Raw genomic sequence first — 21,845 nt, 5'->3', positions numbered from 1 at the left:
TGTTTTTGACGCTGCACACCAGGCTGTCCCGCAACTCTGGAGAAGACAAGGCATGGCCGCGGGATGGATCCCATTAACCTGATTCTCATGAATGCTGTGCTTTGCATCTAACACGTCTGCTCACGAGGAGAAGACGGCAATGCGATTTCCCAGATACTTCGCTCATTGGAAGAGGAGCTAAAATAAGCGAACACTGTCTCGTCTTATCCGTAGATACTGGATCGTTTCGGAGAAAACAGCGGTCAAAGTTTTCGACGTAATTTAGGTGTCCTTCAGCGCGCAATGATCTCAGCCGCAGTGGTGACACAGTGGCTAGCGTCATGGCGTCTCACTTTCGTACCCCGTGTTTTTATTTATTTTATTTTATTATTTTTTCATTTATCTACCCATGTCCATGGATGGTTACTACGCGAATGTTCCTTATCATGTTAGGGGATACAAGGTCGTTATACCACTTGTAAATTGCAACTGGGTTTCACAGTGTGATACATTTATTATAAGATATAAGTTTGTATAGGAGAGAGAGCGCCGCGCATATGGTACACGAATTGCGGTGACAGTCATTAAAACAAAGTATTTTTTGCCGCGGCAGGATCTTTTCATGAAATTTCAATCACCAGCTTTCTCCTCAGAGTGTGAAAATATTTCGTTGACGTCCACCTTATATAGGAAGAAATGATCATCATAATAAAATAAGAGAAATCAGACCTTGTACGGAAAGATTCAAGTGTTCGTTTCCCCCGCGCACTGTTCAAGAGGGGAACGGAAGAGAGAAATAGATTAAAGTGGGTTCGACGAACCCTCTGCCAGGCACTTAATTGAGAGTTACAGAGTAATCAAGCAGATGTTGATGGTATTTGTAGGGGTTCAATCGTTTTTAAATTCTCATCTTCTATCAATTCTTGTGTTAATTCTTGTTTTTCATTCTTATGTTTATGGTTCAGGAAGATTTGGTGCATTCCCTTGGATGATACCTATCATAGAAACATTCGAAACAGAGAAATTGCAAACACCACGAGCATCGCGCAAAGGCAGGTTTGCCACAGTGACATTTCTTCGTATGAATCTCACACGGGAGAGGAACGTCATTAGCATTGCTGAAGATTTCACGCGTTAGGAATAATTTCGTGACAAGCTGCGCATAACGTATAATTACTCCGAAAACTGCCTCTTGCGGTTGTTTGTATCGAGATACAGTGCAGAAATTTCACCGAAAACCATTTCAAATAATTTTTTCATTCGTTTATTGTTTCTTTCATTCATTGAATTAATTCGTCATGTATACAATTAGTAGACGAGCGAGGATAATGTTATTTTAGTATACATTGCAGAAGTCGTTCTACGGACATGGGTAGATTAATGGAAAACAAGCATAAAAGCCGGCCGCTGTGGCCGAGCGGTTCTAGGTGCTTCAGTCTGGAACCGCGCGACCGCTACGGTCGCAGGTTCGAATCCTGCCTCGGGCACGGATGTGTGTGGTGTCCTTAGGTTGGTTAGGCTTAAGTAGTTCTGAGTTCTAGGGGACTGATGACCTCAGATGTTAAGTCCCATAGTGCTCAGAGCCATTTGAACCCAGCATAAAAAATAATAATCGGGTTTCGAACACGGGGCGCAGAAGTGTGAAGCCGCTACGCCAATCACTGTACCATCGCTTCAGCTTTGACCGTCGTTTTCTGTGAAATGGTAGGGTATCAAGGAATTAGCCCAGGCACGTATCCCTATATTTTGACCCCTCTTCCACTGAGTGGATTTTATGGAAAATCGGGTTATGGCACTTTGTCGGATTCTCCTCGTCAGCAGAAGTAATTGCATAGAATATAAGTACAGAGTGGCTGGAGTAGATAGTGGCACTCCGCCTGTTACAAGGCCATATGAGGGTCCTGGGGAGCGGGTGGTCGGTGCAGTGCGACTGAAGCGTGCGGCGGGCAGTGTGCAGCTTACCTGCAAGGGCTTGCCGAGGGGTCCCCAGTCAGCGGGCTAAGACATGACTGCGCGTGAGGGACAATAGCTCCGACTTGTGAAAGCCTACATAAAGAAGAGACGGGCTTGCCTGCGCCCAGCTCTGTAGAAGAGACGAAGTTCTGGCGTGTTTGCCTGTTGGGTACGCTCTGTTCTCATATGACCTACAGCTGCGGCGGGCGATACTGCAGGAGTGGGCGCGAGGGATTTACCTCTTTCAGTGAAGCATTTTGTATGTTGATGGTTTGTGGTTCTTGCTCTCAGTGTAGACGTACATACTATTTTAGGTGATAATGGGACAAGTTTACTGCTAACTTTAAACTTGGGTAGCGTAGAAACTATTTCGAAGATAATAGGGAGGCTGGTTTATCCCGCGCGATACACAGGCGTATACATCTGCATGTGTCGTCTGGTTTTTAAGTTAGGTCTTGTTTTGGAGATTGATAAACTGAAATTTTTGTTGGAACTTTTGACAGGTTAAAATTGTGTGTATGACTATGTCTCGTACTCGGAATTTTGCCTGTCAAGGGCAGTACTCACTCCGATTGACCTATCAAACCCTCGGCGACATGCTCTCACAGGAGCAATTCAACAATTATCTGTTTCCTACTTTCAAAACTTCACAGAAACGCTATTGCAAAACTTTATGGACGAACACGCGTGGTAGAAAGGATATCGTAGAAAATAGTTAAGCCACAGACAAGCTTCTGGCTTCGCGTCTAGGGTCCTTTTACTATTTTGAACGATTTGGTCGGTCGTCCCGTTATATATGTAAATACATAGTGAAAAGGACTGAGCTGTACAGAAACATTTCAGAGAGGTAAATAAATAGTATTTATTCCCTTCTTTGTATTTCATCAACTCAGCTGAGTTTACTTTTCCAGTTTGTATGCTTTTGGTGACGAAGGCCCACAGCCTAGATATCAATACAAAATCAATTACTGCTAATTATTTTGGCTGTAAGGGTGCTAATAACTATATCTATTATACAGTCGCCCAGGACCTGCTTGTGTAGCGCTATCTCGCGATACAGGAAGGTAACTTCAGGCCGTGATCGAATTCGCGTGTCAGGTTAACCGTGGCTGGTGTACCGGCCAGCCAGAGTGTGATTTTTAGACGGTTTCCCACGCCCTCTGGGCAAATACTGGGCTGGCCCCCAATTTTTATCTCTGGCAATGCGGTACACAAACAGTTAAAATACGAGCACAGGCACAGAACAAAGCTTACACAATTGGCAGACAGGAGGCACACACGACTTCCTTCACTGAGATAACTGATGACTGTGGTGACAAGAAGGGAATTCGGTCGCGAAGTAAAATGAAAATAAATTTTCCAAAACTGTAGTACAGCGCACCCCATAATAAAAATGGGATTCAAGCTTAAAAGAGGCGAAGCAATGTTGTGTCGTCTTGAAATATTTGATTAAAAACGTGACAGTTTTATGTCAAAAGTATGGACGCGATATGCATGTATGAGCATTAAAGAGTCTAAAAACTGTGCTGATTACTTGTAAATGATGTATTTAAATCAAGGTGCCTGGAAATGGAACTTTCTGACTTCGAAATCGGTAGCAATGTGGTAGGATAAAGCAATAAATGCACCTGATCGGCTAAAGAAATGAAGCAGGGAATAAACATTGAGATAGGAAATGTAATACTAGTGCAGATAAATGAAGAATTGCAGTGACTAAAGAAGCTCTTAGAAATATCTATACGTAATGCATTAACAACCAACTAGCATAATACAAAATCAAGAAGGAAATTCATCAAGACATTTATTTGGAGAATATAAAAGAAGAAAATTAGATGCCACAGAGATGAGGATATGGAGAAGAGATTCAAAAAGACGCTGGACTGAAAGAAAACAAATAGTAAAAGAATGAATAAGAAAAGTATATTGATTAACTAGATACAGATAACAAAACTAAATTAATTGGACACATAATTCGACATAATAGCTTCATAGGAAACATCTTGGAAGGAGAAATGGGGAAGAAAAATGAAGACGCAGTCCGAGAACATCCGCGTTACAAAGTCTATGGGTGGACGGAACTTCGGCGACTACAAGCAAATGGTACAGATGGCATCGAACGGAAGGAAGGCTGCCTCAGCAATGCCACCAGTGTGTGATGATGATTTTCCTCCTCATAGTACTCAGCAGCCAACGTCACCACAACATTTTTACTACTTATGCAAGTTGCAAGAGTGGGGAAGCGGTGGACTCTACGGCGAAGACCTCCGTCGCTGGGGAGCCGGCCGTGCTGCGACCCCTGCGCCAGTACCGCAGTTAAGTGCTTCCCCATAGAAAAGTCTCCCCGCCAGTCTGCCGGTGGAACCAAAGCCCGGACCTGTTCCTTGTTTCGTGCCTCCTTCCTTCCTTCCGCTCCCCGCAGCTCCGCTGCCGTGTGCAGAGGCCTCGTAGGGGAAGTGAATTGTCGAGTACAGGCGTGCACATGTAAAGAAGCCATGTTCGCCGCCATGGGGCCTCTTCGCAAAGCCCGGAACCTCTCACGATCTTCTTCGTTTCGGGGTGTACTCTTCAGAATCGATATTGGTGTCATTTAAATCATGTGCCTCGCTGGTTCTCCTGCTGGTAAAGGATGTTAGAGGGTGTCGTCGTTGGCATTGCTGAAGTCGTCTTTTTCCCAAGTACTTCTGCATTTACATCTACAGACGGTAGTTTGTGTACCACTGACACTTTGCCCCTTTCCTGTTCCCGTAGCGAATGGTGTTCCGGAGAAAGGTTGTTGGTATGCCACCATTTGAGTTCGTATCTTCCCAATTTATCATCATGGTATTTTCGCGAGGTGTACGTAGGGAGAGCAGTACGTCCGTATTTTCTTCCGGTACGTACCCTTTCGGAATTTTAACAGTAAACAGCATGTGACACACAACGCCTCTCTTGTAGCTCCTGCCATCGGAATTGGATCCGCACTTCAAGACACAATCTTGATAACTGAGTTCACACGCGATGTTATGAGGAAACGCGAAGTATAATGCATATTAATATGAATGCAAGATGCTTGCACTAGACGGTCATACGTAATGACAGAAAGTGGAGTCGTGCTGTTGTGGTTTTTCTCGGGGTAGCCATATTTTAGTAGCTGCCGCAACTCCTTTCTTATACTACACATTTCGTATGCCACGTACAGTGATATTCCTAAGATTGATATCTCTTTCATTCCTTTCCTCTAACCCGGATCAGTCACAGTAATTCACTACTTGTCATGTATGTTAATACGTCGTCGCGTTGTTCGCTTTTCCGCAGATTTTCCTCATTTCTCGGCATTTTTGCACTTCGCTCTAATTTCCTTGGTCCGGTCCAATTCCGCTTCAGGAGTTTACAAATTGAACTGGCTGCAAACTGTCGGCTGCTGTGCTACCTCCCGAGTTTCTCTTTTGATACCTCATTTACATTTTCCATTCGGGCCCTTTTCTGTTCAGCGTCCCTCTTTTGCCTGCCTCTCCGCTCCCCCTCTTTCACGTTTCCTGTCTGTTCCGCCCTTTCCGTTTCCTATTGGGGACACGTCCTCCCTGTCCCGCCCCCGCCCTTGCTCTCATTTCCGTTCAACCCTTTCCTGTTTCCCGCCCTCTTGCCTCCCACTCCCTCTCCTTCCCCATCATTTTTGTTCGAGTCATCGATTTCTTTTTTTTTATGCCTCCATTCTGCCAGGTGCCCGTTTTTCAGTATTTCTCATGCGTTTGCTTACCAGAGATCGCGTTTCTCATTCCTCAGAAACTCTCTCTAAGCTGTCCTAGAGTCTCTCTCTCTCTCTCTCTCTCTCTCTCTCTCTCTCTCTCTCTCTCTCTCTCTCTCTCTCTCTAAAATGCCTGCCATTAAGACTGCCAAACTTTTTCGTAGACAAGTTGCAATTTTCTATGTATCAATAAGTCTAAGATTGCCGTTTGCTGTACTGGCAAGTTTACTTACCTTAGCGTTCCATTTCTTATTGTTAGACGTCAGATATGTGCACCGCATTTACTCCTGTCATTTGTCATTAATTAATCGTATGGAAAAGGAAGATTTAGGTTTGGTGTCTTTATCTACAATGTACAACAGTTTGAAAGGAAGCACCATCTAGGATTGGAGAAGGGTAAGGAAGGAATTCGGCCGTGTCCTTTTCAGTAGAAACATGCCGACAGTGCACATAAATAATTTGGGAAACGCACGGCAAACTTAAAACGAGATGTCTGAGAGGGATTGATCCCCTCTCATTCACAACACGATTCCAGTGCCGTAACGACTGCGCCAGCTCGCTCGCTCAGTAACGTTGTTGTCAGATCCTACTGCGTTTAGCGACACGCAAAATTACAGGTTATGCTACGTTAACAGCAAGCTGACAACTTCTCGCCAGGCTGATGTTTAGCAAGATGTAAATCAATACGACTAAGTCAATTTTATCAATAATGGATGCAGTTGAACTCCGTGACCGTTCCTTTATAAGCTCTGAACATGGACTAGTCATTGGATATCACCTGAGGAGCTAATCCATTAGACATTTCAACTCTTCTAAATCTCCCCAAGTCAGCTAATGGTGATCTGGTTGTAAAGTGGAAACGCGAAGAAACAACACAATTAAACCAAGACCCGGCATCTCTCAAGTACCGACAGGCAGGGACTGTTGGCAGCTGCGGAGGGCGGTTGTAAAAAATTGCATGATATGAGCGGCAGGAATCACTAGTCAGTTCCAAAATGCTACTAGCATTCCAACTAGCACAGTTGCGAGGCTTAAGGTGTTGACAAAAAGGCTCTACAGTCGTCGAGCGGCTCATAATAAGCAAAGCATTTCTGTGATCAGTGCTAAGCGAAGCTCGAGACAGTGTAAAGGGCGAGGCCATCTGCTATTGGATGACTGGAAACTAGTGATTTGGAGTGATGAATCACGCTGTACCGATAGACAGGTTTGAGGTTGGGGAATGCTGGAGAACGTTACCTGCCACCATGTGTAATGTCAGGAGTGAAGTACCCAAGTGGTGGTACGGTATGGTGGTGTGTTTCTTGCTTGGGGTGTGGTCCCCTTAATGTACGGAGGATAACACTAAAGTCAGAAAGATACGAAAACATTTTACAGCGTTGTGTCTACTGCGTATCTCACGTTGGGAACTGCAGTTTTAAAAGAATCACGCTGTACGTCACATCGGACAGAAGGCTGCTGGCGTGTACGGCGTGAAACGCGTGAAAAGTGGAACCCTGCAACAATCGTCGGAAGGGGCATTCTTTGGTGATCTCGTCTTCCAGGAAGACACAGTGGATCTACCAAAGTATGCCTAAGCTCTTCGGAACTGTGGCCCCCCACCCTACATGCAGTTTGTTTTCCCTCGGCACGGTGGCATCTACCAGCAGGACAGTTAAACGTGTCACACAACTCGCTGTGTACGCGCTTCGTTCAAAGAGCATCAGGGGGGTTTACCTTACTCCCTGGCCACGAAACGCCCCATATTTAAACCCGATGGAGACTGTGGTGCCACGTCGATCGGGCTGTACACGCCATGGATCCTCAACGGAGAAACCTAGAGCAGTTGGCGTTGACACCGGAGTCGGCATGGCTCCACATCCCTGTCGGTACCATCCACCACCTCATTGACTCTTCCCGCACGTCTCGCAGCGGTCCGCGCTGCCATAAGGTGGTTGTTCATGCCTTTGGCAGGTGGTCCCAATAATGTGACTATACAGCATATCATCATCAACATCAAATACAGTGGAATGTCAGGTCTTAAATGGCTACACAGGATAATTGAAATGGCGTGGGAGTCGGGACAGGTTCCATCAGACTGGACTAAAGCAGTAATCACACCAATCTTTAAACATGGAAACAGAAAAGATTGTAACAACTACAGAGGTATCTCCTTAATCAGCGTTGTGGGTAAAATCTTCTCAGGTATTGTCGAAAGAAAAGTGCGAGTATTAGTTGAGGACAAATTGGATGAAAATCAGTGTGGGTTTAGGCCTCTTAGAGGTTAAATGAATTTTATCCATAGTGGATGCTGTCGAACTCCGTGACTGTTCCTTTATGGGGTTATCCGCTACCAGTCACAATAAAAGGTTGTTTATTTTTCACACGACCGGTTTCGGGCTTGCGCATCTTCAGGTGTTTATACATTCATGTACATGTTTGTACTGTTGGAGATCACTGTATAAATACAAGAAAATTTATTTGCTGGTGACTACACATATACAAGTGGGACAATTGTAAGTGGTAAGGCAGCATTTGACGAAAATATATCTGTATTTACAAAAAGATGAAGCACCATTATTACAGTTATGCTGTGGTGATAGTTTTGCCACTTAGTTACACACTTACGGTCATTCTCACGTCCATATATCAGTTTTACCAAATATAGCTTCATATTACACTATTATGATGTGCACTCGACAAATACACTATGTTAACATACAAACATGTGGGCTGTGGTCAAAGAACTTAGATCTAGCAGATGTATAGATGTTGCTCACAAAGAAACTTGTAGTTTCTGGTCAAAGAACTTAGCCATAGGAAGTGCAAAGGTGCTGCATATATAGGAATTTAAAAAGCTATTATAGACTGCGAAGTTTCTTGACACACATTATTAAGTTTTTTGATTCATATTTTTGATGGTGAGCTTAGATCTAGGAAGTACAATGTTGTTATATATATGAAATTACTCGAAGCTATTACAAATTAAAAAATGACAGCTAGAACTGTTCTGAACCACACTGTTGTCACAGAACTTAGATCTAGGAGGTACAAAAATGTTACACATATGAAATTTTTGAAAGCTATTACACATTATAGAATGCCAGTTACAGCTTGTGTTTACAATATGACTATTATAAATTATGATAATGACACTTGGACTGTTGTGACTGCAACATCGAATTTCCATAGAAAATTACTTTGTTATTATATTAGAGGATAATTATTTTCTGTTTTTGAATATTTCATGAAATATGTGAAGATAGGATTTGTTTGCAAGTTCCACTTCTTCGTTTAGAACAAGGTCTGGTGAGTTAGAGCTGTGGATATAAATTTCTAGCTCTTCAAGCAGATTCATTTTCTTTCCTTTGTTCACAGTATGTAGTATTTGTGGTTTTCTATAATGGCTGTCGCTGAGTGACCATGGTCTTTTAGGTGCATTGCAAAGGTGGATTTATCAAAAGTATTTAGCTGGAAGGCATCCATATGCCTCTTGGAGGTTGTCAGGACCAGATCTTTAGCTTACGGCAAATAATGGAGAAGTGTTACGAGTGTAACACGGAATTGTATCTGTGCTTCATAGATCTAGAAAAGGCATATGACCGGGTTCGTAGGAGGAAGTTATTGTCTGTTCTACGAGATTATCGAATAGGAGGCAAACTTTTGCAAGCAATTATAGGTCTTTACACAGATAGGCAGGCAGCAGTTAGAGTTGACAGTAAATTGAGTTCAGGGTTCAGAGTAGTTTCAGGGGTAAGACAAGGCTGCAACCTGTCTCCACTGTTGTTCATATTATTTATGGATCATATGTTGAAAACAATAGACTGGCTGGGTGAGATTAAGATATGTGAACACAAAATAAGCAGTCTCGCATATGAGGATGACTTAGTTGTGATGGCAGATTCGATTGAAAGTTTGCAAAGTAATATTTCAGAGCTAGATCAGAAATGTCAGGACTATGGTATGAGTGTAGCCATGTATGGAAGTGAAACATGGACGATAAATAGTTTGGACAAGAAGAGAATAGAAGCTTTCGAAATGTGGTGCTACAGAAGAATGCTGAAGATTAGATGGGTAGATCACATAACTAATGATGAAGTATTGAATAGAATTGGGGCGAAGAGGAGCTTGTGGCACAACTTGATAAAAAGAAGGGACCGGTTAGTAGGACATGTTCTGAGGCATCGAGGGATCACAAATGTAGCATTGGAGGGCAGCGTGGAGGGTAAAAATCGTAGAGGGAGACCAAGAGATGAATACACTCAGCAGATTCAGAAGGATGTAGATTGCAGTAGGTACTGGGAGATGATGAAGCTTGCACAGGATAGGGTAGCATGGAGAGCTGCATCAAACCAGTCTCAGGACTGAAGACCACAACAACTACTATGGTATGAAGATTATCATCTCCAAAACGAAAGTAATGTCAGCGGAAAAGAGATATAAACGGATTGAGTGCCAAATAGGAGGAACAAAGTTAGAACAGGTGGACGGTTTCAAGTACTTAGGATGCATATTCTCAGAGGATGGCAACATAGTGAAAGAACTGGAAGCGAGGTGTAGCAAAGCTAATGCAGGGAGCGCTCAGCTACGATCCACTCTCTTCTGCAAGAAGGAAGTCAGTACCAAGACTAAGTTATCTGTGCACCGTTCAATCTTTCGACCAACTTTGTTGTATGGGAGCGAGAACTGGGTGGATTCAGGTTACCTTATCGATAAGGTTGAGGTTACGGATGTGAAAGTAGCTAGGATGATTGCAGGTACTAGTAGATGGGAACAATGGCAGGAGGCTGTCCACAATGAGGAAATCAAAGAAAAACTGGGAATGAACTCTATACAAGGTATTACAAAAAGGTACGGCCAAACTTCCAGGAAACATTCCTCACACACAAATGAAGAAAAGATGTTATTTGGACATGTGTTCGGAAACGCTTAATTTCCATGTTAGAGCTCATTTTAGTTTCGTCAGTATGTACTGTACTTCCTCGATTCACCGCCAGTTGGCCCAATTGAAGGAAGATAATGTTGGCTTCGGTGCTTGTGTTGACATGCGACTAGTTGCTCTACAGTACTAGCATCAAGCACATCAGTACGTAGCATGAACAGGTTAGTGTTCATCACGAACGTGGTTTTGCAGTCAGTGCAATGTTTACAAATGCGGAGTTGGCAGATGCCCATTTGATGTATGGATTAGCACGGGGCAATAGCCGTGGCGCGGTACGTTCGTATCGAGGCAGATTTCCAGAACGAAGGTGTCCCGACAGGAAGACGTTTGAAGCAATTGATCGGCGTCTTAGGGAGCACGGAACATTCCAGCCTATGACTCGCGACTGGGGAAGACCTAGAACGACGAGGACACCTGCAATGGACGAGACAATTCTTCGTGCAGTTGACGATAACCCTAATGTCAGCGTCAGAGAAGTTGCTGCTGTACAAGGTAACGTTGACCACGTCACTGTATGGAGAGTGCTACGGGAGAACCAGTTGTTTCCGTACCATGTACAGCGTGTGCAGGCGCTATCAGCAGCTGATTGGCCTCCACGGGTACACTTCTGCGAATGGTTCATCCAAAAATGTGTCAATCCTCATTTCAGTGCAAATGTTCTCTTTACGGATGAGGCTTCATTCCAACGTGATCAAATTGTAAATTTCCACAATCAACATGTGTGGGCTGACGAGAATCCGCACGCAATTGTGCAATCACGTCAACAACACAGATTTTCTGTGAACGTTTGGGCAGGCGTTGTTGGTGATGTCTTGATTGGGCCCCATGTTCTTCCACCTACGCTCAATGGAGCACGTTATCATGATTTCATACGGGATACTCTACCTGTGCTGCTAGAACATGTGCCTTTACAAGTACGACACAACATGTTGTTCATGCACGATGGAGCTCCTGCACATTTCGGCGACCGATGGATTGGTAGAGGCGGACCAATTGCATGGCCTCCACGCTCTCCTGACCTCAACCCTCTTGACTTTCATTTATGGGGGCATTTGAAAGCTCTTGTCTACGCAACCCCGGTACCAAATGTAGAGACTCTTCGTGCTCATATTGTGGACGGCTGTGATACAATACGCCATTCTCCAGGGCTGCATCAGCGCATCACGGATTCCATGCGACGGAGTGTGGATGCATGTATCCTCGCTAACGGAGTACATTTTGAACATTTCCTGTAACAAAGTGTTTGAAGTCGCGCTGGTACGTTCTGTTGCTGTGTGTTTCCGTTCCATGATTAATGTGATTTGAAGAGAAATGAGCTCTAACATGGAAAGTAAGCGTTTCCGGACACATGTCCACATAACATATTTTCTTTCTTTGTGTTTGAGGAATGTTTCCTGAAAGTTTGGCCGTACCTTTTTGTAACACCCTGTAGATGTAGCAGTCAGGGCGAACAGGCTTAGTTGGTGTGTTCATGTGACAAGTATGGGAGAAGCAAGTTTAACCAAGAGATTCATGGGTTCAGCAGTAGAGGGTAGGAGGAGTCTGGGTAGACTAAGGAGAAGGTACCTGGCTTCGGTTAAGAATGATTTTGAAGTAATAGGCACCAATGTTAGAACCGAATAGGGGATCATGGAGGAATTTTATAAGGGGGGTACTATGCTCCAGACTGAAAGCTTAAAGGCATAATCAGTCTTAAATGATGAAGATGATGATACAGCATATGTAGATAGTGCAGGCAACGTAAGATTCAAACAGTGTTTTGGGCGTGTGAAATTTTGGCCACTACAGCTGTGGGACAATCCAGTTGCGGAGCACTTATAGGATTGTAGGATACATACTAGAGGCTAGTGCTGTGGCCAAAGTGCCGAGGGCCTTGATGCAGTGCGGCCAGGAGCAGCTGTACTGTACGGGCAATGAGACAGCGGCGGCGGCGCCCTCCCCTCTCCAGCCTATGCGAGCGCGCGCGGCCTGCCCGGCTGCCGGCTCGCCACACCTGGCGCTTCGCGAGCCGCGCCGGTCGGCGGTGGGGGTCCCGTGCTCGCTCGCGCGCATTGCCGCCAGTGCGTGTTCCTCTTCCTCAGTGAGTGTGTCTGATGGCTGCCCCCTATGGATACTGCTACGCGGGAGGTGTCAGCGCCGGCGTAGAAAACGCCGAGTGAGTACCACGTTCCTATCATTCTGGTGCTCTTGCCTCCCATGTGTGTTGTTGCCGTTAATCATAACCGGGCCAGGTGCTACGGACCCACCTGGGGGAGTATACCCGGATATCGATCGGACCGGAAGAACAGATGTGCCCTATAGCGCTTGAAAATGTGGACGTGCTGATTTAGACTGCCAGTTTTTACTTTTTTTACTAACTAAAAGGTTAGCACCGCTAAGGTAAAAGTTAATTACTGGCAGCTGTTAACTGTTGTGAATCCCACCTGTGCACGATTGGCATCCCAAGCCTCTATATACGCCTCACCCCGTTCTTGGAACCAGTTTGGATTCAGATCTACCTACAGCCAACGATTTTATCACAAATACTGTAATCGAAGTACGCCTTTGTTGCCACTTACCGAAGATTACGCACACGTGAACGTTCGTTGACGATTGAGACAATTTGTTGCCACTGTCGGTCGCAGTATAATACTTTTGATAGTGTAAAAGCAGTGAATCTAGCTACTTAGTAAAGAGAATTACGTTGAACAACGTTGGCAGACCGGCATCCAACATTCTTCACTGATCATCAAACGTGCAGGTTGTAGAGGTTCAGTAACTGTTGGAGCAGCGCAGTTAACAGCTTTGCATGACATGTCACACGGGCTTTTTTTTTCAGTTTACATACATTGAAAATGTTTCATGGAATCTGGCGGATATCGTACGATATCTCCAATTTGCGGTTAAAAACGTGAGTATACACCTGCTGTAAATTTTTTCTGGGGTCTGCCACTTGCAGCAACTCTTGGGTGAATACAAAATGGCCGCACGGGGAAATGGCGGGGCACCATGTGTCCACGTAATAATGGTGGCCATGTCCACGTAATAATGGTGGCCAGTTGTAGGCTGTTCTGCTGCAATTGGTATAGTTCAGCGTATTTCTTGTTTCAAATCGGTGTATGGAGAGATGGGCATTTTCCCCCTGGGACGTTCTTCGTACAAAATTTTGCCGCTTTCTTATTTCGAATTCATCTCGCTCAACAATCTGCCTCGAGAGAATTTCAATATGTCGCGGGGTTTTTCGTTCACTAGATTTTTGTGATAGCTTTGTCTCATATTGGTGTTCAGCGCGCATATCCTATGCAATCGATCGAACTTCGCCCGGTTGCGGGAATTTCTGCCATCACCACTTCAGTTTTGTATTGCGTTGTAGTCACCGTGTCATTCATTACACTACATTGCAGGTGCGTTTCAAATCATTTTTAAGGACTTGTTACTTGAGTTGTGTAGCTCTGCTCAAGAGTGGTCTTCCTTATTTTCTTTTAGTGTTCAACCATGAGGTTGGTTTGCAGCAGATCGGCATTCCTCTCTTCTGTCTGCCTTCCTCTTAATTTGCACTTATGTGTTACATCCAGCGTCATTCATGATCTGTTGCATATCCTTGGTCGCCCCCGCCGATTCCTTCCCTCGATAGCTCCTTCTGCTATTGTTACAATGATGTTGTTGTGTCGTAGGATGTGCCCTGCAAGTTTTTCTCTTCTTGTTTGGATGTGCCTCCACAGAGATCTGGTTTCCTGTACTCTTCTAAGCACCTCTTCATTTTTTACTTTGTGTCTCCAGCTGATCTTCTATAGCACCACATCTCCAGGGCCTCTAGCCGTCTTCTCTCTTCTCTTCTTGTTGCCCAAGTTTCACATCTGTATATGGCCACTCTCCAATACCTCTCAAGAGAGGTACACAGAACAAACCAATGTGTCTCATTTTTTCCAGATTACAAGTGTGAAACAACAGTACATCAATTGAATTATTTTGTTCGGCAAAAGGTTGCGAACAAACTTTACACCCAAGCAGTGCTGAGTAGGGAGAAATTGGAAGTTCATAACAGTTTTTGATGAGAAAAAACTACATTCGTGGAACGGCAGACGAAGGAATAATTTATCAATACAGTTAGCCATTTGCATTTCACTTTGTGCCTTCTTTGAAGTAGAGTTTTTATCCGAAATGCGTATTTTTACGTATCGTGAGATTGAACGACGCTTTACAAGACATTGATTACGACTCAGTAGTAAGAAAAGGTATCGGTTGTGATTTTTAGAATACACCCCACCCACCCAAGACTTGATGGCCCAAGTAAACGACTTTTTAGTTGCAGATTCCTTATAACATCCAGACTCCACAGGGTCCGTAGCCTGCATGTTGAGCGACACGGCGCTACGTATAAATCTCTTGTAAAATCTCGCAATCACGATGTTTGTGGACGGTAAGTAACGTCTGGAAATGCTGCTGATACATTGGACGATTGATAGGTATTAGAAGGCACGTGGAATCAGAACTTGGGTGGGATTCGAACCTCATTTGGGGAGGGGGAAGGTGGAGTTGTCTGAGAGATAACCGTCATGCTGCTCAATATAACATGTAGATATCTTTGAGTACCGAAGCTTGTCTGTCCATTTTCTCGTCAATTTTACTGTAAGACTTTCTCTTCGTATTAAAGAGATTTAACGCCTGACCAGGAGCAGTATGTAATCTGACATTATTTTTGGCAACTTCGTACTAGATTTCCTACCATCCCCGTCAATAAAGAATATTTTTTTCTGTGGAGAATACGTTGTTGGCATAATACAGGAACGTTCAGAAATGGCTCTGAGCACTATGGGACTTAACTTCTGAGGTTATCAGTCCCCTAGAACTTAGAACTACTTAAACCTAACTAACCTAAGGACATCACACACATCCATGCCCGAGGCAGGATTCGAACCTGCGAGCGTAGCGGTCACGCGACTGTAGCGCCTAGAACCGCTCGGCCACTCCGGCCGGCTACAGTAACGTTATGAAGAAGGCTAAGACGAAGAAGAAGAACGGGGATTACTTTGAGGAGGTGGTGGTCAACATCTGGAGATGGTACACGTCTCGTGTAATGTGTGGCACTAACTCAGCATTAGCAGCTCACTCTTAAAATAAACAGATATATGTAACAAGACAGATTTATTGATGGTTCTTACTAGTTGCGAAATGTTATGCCTGGCCGCGCTGGGTAGCCGTGCGGTCTGCAGCGTCATGTCACGGTTCGCGCGGCTCCCCCCGTCGGAGGTTCGAGTCCTCCCTTGGGCATGGGTGTGTGTGTTGTCCTTAGCGTAAGTTAGATTAAATAGTGCATAAGCCTAGGGATCGATGACCTCAGCAATTTGGTCCCAATATTTGTTATGCCTGCATCACCACAAGGTTTTATTTAAATTAAGTTACATTGACAGTTTTCTGCCTGCTCACTCCATCTTGTAGAAAGCGTATGTAATGTAAATACGATTCGGAAAGCAGCGTTTTGTCGCTGAGACAGTATGACACATTGGCCAGAGAAGTTTTATTTGCAGTTCCTCTATGACCTATGTTCTATTAAATTAAAAATAAATCTATGTGCTGGAGGTGTAATCCTCCGAAACGCGCTGTGAGAATATCAGTAAAAGAGACTGGTTTCACTTATTTGTATATTACAAGTGATACTGGTTAGAGTCAGGGTTATGCATAACCTAAAATGTTTAAATTTAGAGCTTAGCTTCGTTGACTTTCTCCCCCTCTTCTGTGTAGGTTCGGTTCTTCATTGATGCAGAGTCTGCCCCATCATGTGGGAAGGTCCCGGAAAAAGGTGATTTCTAAATGCGCACAGCGTCCGGAGAATGGCGCGACAAATATTTGTGCGGTAATGCCTCCGCCACCGCGCCGGAGATAAAGCGAGCTGGAAGGAAGCCGAGCGGCTGATACGGAGCTGTTGGCTGGAGTCGAGGTGCGCGTAGGCCGTAGCGTAGTCAGTGCGCGTGAAATAAAGCAGGAAGCTCCGCTGGAATGCTCAAGCTTCCCGCTCTGGCGTGAATTTCCCATTATTTGGAGCATACCATTTTCTGTTACAACGAAATTCAAATCCGTCCGGTCATTTTGTGTGTGTGTGTGTGTGTGTGTGTGTGTGTGTGTGTGTGTGTTTGTGTTTGTTCGTTCGTCACTGTTTGTTACGTATCACGTCCGTAGTATTGCTTCTCCTGGATCGTTTTTCATCCTTGCTACTTTCCGGTAATCTTAAGTCTACTGTACATATTTGAAAGGAAACTGCTATGACGTTCGCCGGCCGCGGTGGTCTAGCGGTTCTAGGCGCGCAGTCCGGAACCGCGCGACTGCTACGGTCGCAGGTTCGAATCCTGCCTCGGGCATGGATGTGTGTGATGTCTTTAGGTTAGTTAGGTTTAAGTAGTTCGAAGTTCTAGGGGACTGATGACCACAGATGTTAAGTCCCATAGTGCTCAGAGCCATTTGCTATGACGTTCCGCATGGAACCGTCCGAGAATTCGTATAGTTATTTTCTAAAGCACTCAAAGACTAAGCTTTGTCCTGGACTGAGAGTCAGACCCGGTCCGTTTCTTTCGCTGTGTGACTTTCTTGCAGACAGACATCAGTTTTGAACGGTTTTAATCCATCAAGGAATGCTATTACAATTTCCACTCCGCTACAAAATAAATGTTAATTTAGAACAGCAACGCGTACGCTGAATCAGAGCGATTTTTAACCACGGTCCACCTGAATGTCTGTATCATGAACTTCCATTTTGTTCATGTTGTACCTCTATGGAGGCGAGGTATCGTGAAAAATCTTGCAGAACAGTCCACCACAGAAATTTCGCCTCTCGTTTTAAGAGACTTATGCTCAAGCCGAAGTTCAAATTAATTTGTCAGCTATTTCAAATTGATAACTGTGTAATGAAATTTTAATTCAGCCGAGAAACGTGTCTTTTAGCGATTGTATGTGTTGCTGCAGTCAGACATTTTTGCTAACATTAATTTCGTTGAATGAGAGAATGGGTGAGGAATTGATAATCACGGAATGAATGGCCCACATTTTTCAGTCATTATTAACAGACATATAGAAACTGTTTAGTGTTGAACGTGTCTACTAAAATCATTCTGGTTCGGCGGATCAGTGGACAAGTGACAGACTACGGATCCAAAAATCTCGGATTCTCGGTCTTCCCCAGGATTTTCTTATTTCCTACCTCTGGCAATATTTGTTAATTTTAAAAATGCGCAGTTGCGAGGTGGTTTGAAGACTACGTTGAACTGTATGTCCTCCCATAAGAGGCTGGGCAAGTCTCCCATAGTATTCTATACCTAATAAAGCACTGCTGTGGTAAAACCAACTTACGGTTGATGAAACCTTTTCCTTATCTGTAGGCAACTCGCAGCGAAGACAGAAAGCGAAATCGCTAAAGTTTTTGGACACAAGTCTTGCGGAGAGTTTGTCACCACTTTGTTCTTGGACTGCAGTAGAATACGTCCTGGGCCAGATAAAGCGAACGAGAGGCTAAGCTGCGTTGGTGTGATACTGGGAAACTGCAGAAATTGCATAAAAAAACAGTTGAATATTGCTTAGGCGTATTGGACCTATATCTCGTCGACGAACCAACGGAAACAACCGACGTGTAAAAAGAAGGGTGGTTTGAGATATCAGAGTCCTGTTTGACACATGCCTGAATGTAACAGAAAAATTGAAAAATCGCAATTGATAGAAACTCAGAAAAGCCATACGTCTCCAGAGAATGAGAATTTGAAATGTATCACCTAGAGCACCGTATTAACAGCGTAAAAACTAGAAACTTTCTTCATCTCGCGCGTATGTACTCCGTACAAAGTACGGATAGAACCAGTCAGTTGAGCGGACCGAGAAGAAACTTTTAATATATGATACATTGAAAAGTACTTATTCCACATTAATTCGTTGGGTAGATTTGGTAAGAAATCGACCGTGAATTTGTATCAGGAACGATCGCGACAATGGCCTCAAATTATTCATGGAAATAACGGAAAAATTAAATGAGAGTTGCCGTATGGGGTTTTGTAATCCTGTTTTCTCGATTCGAACTTGTCTTCCCATTGCTCCACCAAGATCGGCAATTCCAGTACATTTGCACCAGTAAACAACAAACCCACGATTCTTTAAAGAATCGGACGTCTGTGTATGAACAGCTTCAGACGTGTCTTTAAGAATGAGTTACTGTCAAGTATTTGACATTAAGTGTGTAAACGAGAAAAAGGTTGGAAAAGGTTTGAAGTTAGTCGAAAGTCGTTAGCTGCTCTCATTATCAAACAGTGGGTGAATATAGTCCGGATAACTTGCGTTTTGTTTTAAGCAAAAGGTAGTTTTCGTGTATCTCAGTGTTGATGACGTCATATCTCCGTACAATGATATCATTTTCAGGCGCATTGAATGGTATGTGTGGTATTGCTGCAAAATATGTTGTCACTATAGGTACTAATAAAAAAGCAATCAATTAAAAAGTCGTGCTTGATCCTGAAGTTTTATTACATGGAGAACGAAGTTAGTTCGTTATGTGTACCGTTGATTATTCGAACGGTTCTTTTATTGAAATGGTATGGAACGACACAATTTACAGGATATGTATATTTCATTAATATTAGCACTAATACACACATTTTTAGTCCTACTCATGCAGCTACACTTAAACTTTTTTTACGGGCTACCAGGTTTTAAAATAGAAAATCTCCCGTGGAATTGGAGGAGTTGTCCAGGAGAAATGATTTTACTTAGATTTAAAATTTGTTTTGCTACTTGCCAGACATTTTGTGTTATTCGGCAAATGATGCTGTTGGATATTAAACTCTTTTCTGAGCGACTACTGACAGCTTTTTAAGATCATTTATCCCTTTAGGAATCCCACATCGCTGTTCTACTCAAAATGTGACAGAAAATGTAGTAAGGTATAATCTTTTTTTCGTTTCATGTAGTGGACGTCGACGAGTCAGTTTTCGAAAGGCTTGATATTATGCGCAAAGTTTCTTGGAAGTCGCTAAGTGCTTTTATTCTCAGTACTGGATGAATATAGTCTGGATAATTTTCACGCCGCACAGTGAGTTCATCGCCTGTTAATCCTTGTATTACTTTGTTTAATCTTTAAGTAAAGAGTATATTACTTAGTAAGTAGATTATGAAAGCATTTTAAATTAAGTCAATAACTGTATTGAATACTGAAAATTAATTTTTGGAAACCATTAGGCAATCAACAAACCCGATTCACCATGAACCGGGTTTGTTTTTTTAATAATACGAGTTTCGTAGCTGTGTGGCAAAATAATGTATAGTTGGTAATGCCGTGGTTACAGCCGACGTGCAGTTAAGGTACAAGGAAACGAGAACTGCTATGGAGGGAGAGAATGGAGTCATTGCTTTCGGATTAACTAAGACCCGTTTAAGTTGCTCCAGTTTTCGTGAGCTACTTAGGCGGTTGTGTTGTCGAGGGTTCAAATGAACGTACGCTGATGCCATGTCTCTTAGGAAGCAGATGACAGGCCTGGACCATCCCGCTTGCTGTCAGAAGCAGCTGGGCCGATCCCGGCCCGCGCGTGACGAATGTAGCCGACCGCAACCGAATAAGGCCGAGGCTGGAGTAGGGAGGGACCGGTTCTTGCTTCCCACGTTGCTATAGTGGCCCGCGGCGCGCCGAAACACTATAGCGAGCGACCACCTCGCACGCCCTCTGGAAGGGCTAGATCGGGTGTCTGCGCGTCGCTGCTGCCCTGGCTTGGCTACCTTATGCGATGGCTGCGCCTACTCTCAATGGCTTCTCCGTATTCATTGTACGCTTTTGCGTCCGGTCGAAAGCCAACACCACTTAAGTGTGTTACCAAGCAAATACGGATCTCTTTTAGTGAATTACTGCCCAAGCCCTTTCGCAGGCCCTAAACGTAACATGTTTGCTTATTGTTCCATATTATTACAACCCGAAATAGTCAGATCGGCGTTGGTAGTATTGTCAGTCTTGCTCAGCGAATAGTTACTATATTTTAATCGCCAGCAGTAGCAGTATTGTGAAGATAGTGTTGCCATTTCGTTGACGAAACTCATATACCAATAGATTAGAAAAGAGGAAATATGCGCGTCGAGTTTCTTCAAATAAAGACCTGTACGTTAGTGTCTTCGAAGAGGTGGCGTTTGAGATTCGTTAGTGTTGGGGAACTTCAGTAAGCAGGCAAACAATAATATGTTACGTTGTTTTCTGAGAATGACTGCCAATCGTTGAAATTGCAGTTTCTTGTCGGCTCCTTTTCTGCGAAGGTCCGCGACAGGGAGTTTTCGTTTTAACTGAAGTTACCCTACTTCGTCGTTTTTCATGGACAGAGACAGGATCCTGAATTATTAATTAGCTTGCCGTTGTGTACGGTCGCCAATTGAAGTTTGTGCAGTAAAAACATGGTAACAGTTCTTCACTTGGGACACCTGAAGCTGTCAGGAGATGCAAGCAGAATAGGTTTTGCGTGTCTGAGAATTTATGGGAAAGGCCGCAGTTATAGTCCTTCGAGGCTTTATGTAGCACTGCAGATGGAGTGTGTGTATGAGTCGGTTCCAGACTGTCTGAAAAAAACGTGTTTTTTTTTGTGAATTCTGGTGTTGTGAGAACATTGGAGTCACGGACTATTATAATGTACAAATAAATAGTTCGCTCACGCAGTTAACTATATAATCTGAAAAGCAGCAGTAACCTGTAGATCAGAAGGGAGGAAAATAGTTACGTGCGAAGTATAAAATGTTATAATGAGATACTCTCGAACCCAACGAATATTCAGTTTTACGCGTACTCTTGTGGCGCCTGACAGAATTTACTTCACGCAAGGAACACGGGGTTCCACACAGTCCATACGTTCGATGCTGTACCTTGTTGGTTCTAGTAGACATTGCGTGTACGGTATACAGGGTGTTCAAAAAAATGGCTCTGAGCACTATGGGACTCAACTGCTGAGGTCATTAGTCCCCTAGAACTTAGAACTAGTTAAACCTAACTAACCTAAGGACAACACAAACATCCATGCCCGAGGCAGGATTCGAACCTGCGACCGTAGCGGTCTCGCGGTTCCAGACTGCAGCGCCTTTAACCGCACGGCCACTTCGGCCGGCTATACAGGGTGTAACGGGTGTAAGTGCAGGCATTTTTGTACGTGGTACCTCGATATGCAGCACTTTCTGCAAGGTTGTATCCGCACAAGTGGACTACCCCTGTCAGTATAGGGTAACAGTTTTGCGTACACGCATCCGCACTTGAACACCTGACCTGCTCTCCAGGGAAAAATTAGAGGTAATGGC

At 44.0% G+C, this 21,845-nt stretch overlaps 1 protein-coding gene across 4 annotated transcripts in view; it reads left to right on the top strand.

The window, feature by feature from the left end:
* LOC126262337 (myb-related protein B) overlaps positions 1 to 21,845 on the top strand; it is a 210,922-nt gene that overhangs the window by 49,059 nt on the left and 140,018 nt on the right. For 3 of the 4 annotated variants that reach the window (XM_049958898.1, XM_049958901.1, XM_049958897.1), the window contains exon 1: positions 12,583 to 12,729. The exons of the other annotated variant lie outside the window; for it this stretch is intronic. In XM_049958898.1, coding sequence (XP_049814855.1) covers positions 12,668 to 12,729 — 62 coding nt within the window. In that variant the 5' untranslated portion in view covers positions 12,583 to 12,667. Of the gene's footprint in view, positions 1 to 12,582; positions 12,730 to 21,845 lie in introns of those variants that run through there. 4 annotated transcript variants of the gene reach the window in all.

This window comes from Schistocerca nitens, chromosome 6 (genome assembly GCF_023898315.1).
Source record: "Schistocerca nitens isolate TAMUIC-IGC-003100 chromosome 6, iqSchNite1.1, whole genome shotgun sequence".
Lineage (NCBI taxonomy): Eukaryota > Metazoa > Arthropoda > Insecta > Orthoptera > Acrididae > Schistocerca > Schistocerca nitens.
This window is presented reverse-complemented; position numbering and strand designations above follow the sequence as displayed.